This window comes from Vombatus ursinus, unplaced genomic scaffold (genome assembly GCF_900497805.2).
Source record: "Vombatus ursinus unplaced genomic scaffold, bare-nosed wombat genome assembly UNPS02015066.1, whole genome shotgun sequence".
Taxonomy (NCBI): domain Eukaryota; kingdom Metazoa; phylum Chordata; class Mammalia; order Diprotodontia; family Vombatidae; genus Vombatus; species Vombatus ursinus.
Window position 1 is genome coordinate 673,921 of NW_020954844.1, and position 5,129 is coordinate 679,049.

The 5,129-nt window shown below is 42.7% G+C and overlaps 1 protein-coding gene across 1 annotated transcript in view; it reads left to right on the plus strand.

Annotated features, from left to right (window-relative positions):
• TRABD2A (TraB domain containing 2A) overlaps nucleotides 1-5,129 on the plus strand; it is a 53,516-nt gene that overhangs the window by 40,622 nt on the left and 7,765 nt on the right. The window contains 1 exon segment of the mRNA XM_027846102.1: nucleotides 967-1,057. Coding sequence (XP_027701903.1) covers nucleotides 967-1,057 — 91 coding nt within the window.

Here is a 5,129-nt window from a genome sequence, read left to right on the forward strand (position 1 = left end):
ACTTGTGCAAATGGTCCTAATGGTGAAAGATGAGGAGGGCAGTGATCATGCTGTGAGGTATGGTGGCAAGTATACTGAACCAGAAGGCAAAAACCTGGGTTCAAATCCCACTGCCTAGCTGACTTTCTAGCTGGGAGACTTTGAGGGAGTCATTACTCTCTGCTTAGACTCCATTTATTCATCTGTAAATTGGGGGTAATGGCAACTAACCATTTATAATGCATTTGAAAGTTTGCAAAGCACTTTACACCTAAAATCTCATCTAATCCTCAGCAGTCCTCCTGTGCAGTAGGTATGGCAATTCCTATGACAGATGGGGAAATCGAGCCTCAGAGGTAGGATGATCTGTCAGTGGTCATAAACTATTAGAAGTCCAGGCACAGAGTTACAGAATTTCAGAGTTGGAGAGGACCTCATTGCCTTTCCAGTCTAACTCATGCCTGGAAAACAATCCCCTGCACATCCTACCTAACTAGCAGTCATGCAACTTCAGCCTGAAGACCTCCAGTGAGCAGGGGGCTCACTACCTCTCAAGATGGTCCCTCCAATTTTCAGTTAGCTATAATAGTAAGTTTTTCCCAGCATCGAACCTCAGTCGCCCTTTTTGCTGCCTTCCCCCCATTGCTTCTGGTTACACAGAACAAGCCCAATAATTCCTCTCTCATATAAAAACCTTTGAGTTTCTTGAAGATAGCTATGGTGTTCTCCATGAACCTTCTCTTCTCCCGGGCTAAATGCTCATATTTGAACCCAGCCTCATCCCTTTTTTGACATTTGTCCTGCCTACCTCACAGGGCTGTTGTGAGGATCCACTGAGCGCACGTAGTGAGAGAGCTTTATGACTGTGATGGCCCCTTACTATGGTAAAGGATTGGTTCCCCCGTGTTTCTTTTTGTTTACGCCTGTGCGTGTGTGTGTGCGTGTGCGCATGCTCTCAGAGATTCTGATTGTTTTTCTTAACTGCAGGTCATTTCATGGGCAACGACACAGTGCTTGACGTTTTGAGGAGAGAAGGGTATGAGGTAGAACACACCCCTGCTGGACAACCCATCAACAAGTAATCCATCGGCGTTCTTACCCGGGTTGAAGACTAGCTAGATAGGCTGTAGACGTCACTGTGTAGACCTTGGCCTGGGACGCTTTGGCTCCTAAACCATGAGTGTTTGCTACCACAATGACGGTCTAGATGGAGTCACTTTGTTCCTGTGAAGCACCTACTAAGGGCCAAGCTGGGCTCTGGGGATCGAGGTCTCCCTGCCCTCAGGGATCTTACCTTCTACTCCAGTCCTGGGCTTCCCATTTGCTTTTCTCTGACGCTGCTGGAAGAAGTTATTTTTGTGTTGTTGAACCAACATTGGACCAAAGGGTCAGGAACCCTGATTCTCCCACTTTCTAGTTCCGTGACCTTGGGCGAGTCATCTGACTACCAGGCTTCACTTTCCCCATCTATAGAATGAGGACGGTAATACTTGGCTCTGAATACTTCACACGGTGGTTTGACCCCATTCAACAAGCATTTATTGATTGACTATTGTACCTCAGGCTCTAGGGATACAGAGCCAGAAGTGAACTGAGTCCTACCCTCAAGGAGCTTACATTTTACTACAGAGTACACCATACACAAAAAAATAAGTCTTCCCTTCTTTCTATTAAATCCCTCCCACTCATTCATCCAGTCTTCGTGGGGCATGATCTTAAGGCCCTTTGCCATCCCTAACTTCTCTTGCTTTTGGGAGGAATAATGTGTTTGCTCAGATGGCAGTTTTTGAGTTTCCAGCAACAATCCAATCAGAGGATCTAAACTAGACTCCTTCCAGCTTATCAGTGTCTTTCCAATAACTTTGCACCCTGAACCAAACGGGATACCATAGATGTGGTCTGACCAAGGCAGGGTACCTTTAGACCATCTCCTCCCATAGGAGAATAGTATACTGTTCTCCTCTTAATGCAACCAAAGTTTGAATCCCCCTTTTAGGGACATACTTATTCCATTGTTAACTCACATTGAGCTTACAGTCCACTGAAACCCCCAGATCTTCTTCTGAGGAGCTATGGTTTTGCCATACTTTCCCTCTCTTATTCTCGTGAATAACTCCTTTGTTGTATGAGATCAGTGCCATGTAATTTCTTGTTTCCTGGTTCTCTGATGGTTTCCCATGTATAAGTCTTGCCTTCGCAGCTAGATTGTAAGCTCTTGGAGGGCAGGGATTGCGTGTGATCCATTTTTGTATCCCCTGTAGTGCTTAGCACAGGACTGGGACTGTACTTGTCACTCAGTATATGCCTTATTTTAATAGTGAGTGTGCTTGCCCAGCATGGACACCGGTGATACAGATGTTGGCTTCCATACCTCCTACAGCTGTCCCACCTGCAGGGGATAGATGTTCCCAACCCGTGCCTAAAGGCTCTCGTTCTGGCCTTAGCCCTGGCTGTGTGGCTACCAGTTCCCCTCTGCTGTGGGCAATGGTCCAAATGCCTTTTTATTCAGTTCCTAGGTCTGAGGCCATCTCATCCACCTTGTCTCTGCTGGACCTCCCTGTGGGCTTGAGCACTCAGCAGTAGGTAGGTGACGCCCCCTTTGCTTGTTTTTGCTGAATTCTCGAGCTCTGCTGACCCAGCTTAAATGTCCAGGCTGCCTCAGGATTGGCCGGTTGTAAAACCGTAGACTTGTTAGAGGAGGAAACAACCTTAGAGGGCATCTGCTCCGGTTTGGGGTCTGCTGAGGCCGGCTGTCACCCCCCACCCTTTTAAATAATACTTTAGTTTTCCCCCAATTACATATAAAAACAATTTTCAACGTTCACTTTGAAAAATATTTGAGTTCTACATTTTCTGTCTCCCTCCCTCACCTCCCCCCTTCCTGAGATGGTAAGCAGTTTGATACAGATTATACATGTGCCAGCTCCTCCCCTGACTTCTTAAGGTTGGTTGCCTGCCTCTGCCTCATCCTTAGTTTCAGCAGGGTGGGGACTGCCTCGGCCCCTGTATTTCTAATACAGGCCTGGCAGTGCAAGGAGACAATCTTCCATCCCCTTCTTGCGTCCTTGGAGAAGGCCCTGGCAGGATGGGGGTCCTTTGTATAGAAACAGCTTTTGACATGAATTTGCTGGTGGCCCTGGACAGAGCCTTTAACCCTTCTCAGGCATAAAATGACCTTCAAGATACAGGAATCTTAACTTTTTTTGTGCCCCCATCCCTTTGGTGAAGCCTCTAGACCTTTTCTTAGAGTAAAGTTCTTAAATGCATAAAATAACATACAACAGATTACAAAGGAAACTTGATTATCTTGAAATAGTTTCAAATATATATATATGTATTTAAAAGTTTATAGATCTCAGGGTAAGAACCCCGTCTTGGAAGTCTTTTCTAACTCTATCTCCCCATGATGCCATTTAACCTTTCTCAGCCTCAGTTTCCTCATTTGTAAATTAGGGATAATAATAATAATAACACCTACCTCCCAGGGTTGTTATGAGGATTAAATGAGATAACATATGTAAAGTGCTCTGCAAACTTTAAAATGCTATATAAATACTATCATAATTAATACCAGAATATTCTAACTATAATTGTAGTAATAGAATAAATATTAGAAATATGTAATGTAATGTAAATATGTAATAAGTAATATAATTATTTATATCATGAATAATATAATTAATAACATAACCAATTATACATTATATATAAATAATATAATAATATTATATTTTTATATTACGGTTGTTATAATAATAATTATAATATTGGGGCAGCTAAATGGTGCAGTGGTTAGAGTGTAGGCCTGTAGTCAGGAAGACTCCTCTTCCTGAGTTCAAATGTGGCTTCAGACACCCATTAGCTGTGTGACCCTGGGCAAATCACTTAATCCTGTTTGCCTCAGTTTCCTCATCTGTAAAAATGAGCTGGAGAAGGAAATGGCAAACCACTCCAGTATCTTTGCCAAGAAAACCCCAAATTAGGATCATGAAGAGTTGGACATGACTGAAAAACAACTGAACAACAATGTAATTATAATATTAATTACATTTTCCACAATTATAAAATAATATTATATGTCTGCAAACCAGGGCCTTCTCCCTTTAAAGGGCTTTTTTTGGATTCCTCTTGGAAATCTATCACCAGAGAAGAGGAGAGGGCAAGGTTACCTAGGCTTTGTCTGGGGTTGTGAGCGAGGGCTTAGAGCCGCTTTCAGCCCTGAGTGGGAGTGATTTGATCTCTAAGAAGTATTTTTAGGGGCAGCAAGGTGGCACAGTGGATAGAGCTCTGGCCTTGGAGTCAGGAGGACCTAGGTTCAAATCTGGCCTCAGATACTTGACGCTTACTAGCTGTGTGACCCTAGGTAAGTCACTTAACTCCAATTGCCTTAACAAAAAATATTCTTAGCTTTCTAGGATCATAGCTCGAGAGTCTGAAGGGAACTCAGAAACCATCTGGTCCAAACTCCCTCACTTAACAAATTAAGATATTGAAGTAAAGGAATGTTAAAAATTGTTTTTACATGTAATTGGAAAATAAAGGCATAAAGATACTGAGATTAAGTTACTTGCTCAAGGTCGTACAGGAAATAAGTATTTCCTGGGGCAGGATATGAACCCAGGTCCTCTGATTTCAGAGCCTATGTTCCTTTCAGTGGGACCATCCCTGGCACAGGGATAAAGCCATCTCATGGCTATTATTAGTAAGAGAGTTTTCCCATTCTCACTTAGCTTGTAGCTGAAACATCAGACTGCCTACATGATCATATGATAACAAATATCTTAATATTTAGAAATATCAGGATAATTGGAAATGTCCCACTGTGTGAAATACTCAGTGTTGATTTGAATATTTGGTGTCCCTCACCCAGATCCTTTGATTTTGGGCTTTCCAATCCTAGAGACCCAGGGCGTAAGTGAGTCTTTCGTCCCAAATGGGAGGATGCTGGGAATAGTGATGGGAATTTAAAAATGTTAGTGTAAGGACATATGTTAGCACAGTGATGCCAAACTAAGATAGAAAGAAGAATCAGCTACCATAAGGATCCCTGCAGGCCGCAGCGTGACTTTGTTTAAATATGTGATATTATTTATGTTTTATTGCATTTTTATTTATTTTGTTAAATATTTCCCAATTACATTTTAATCTGG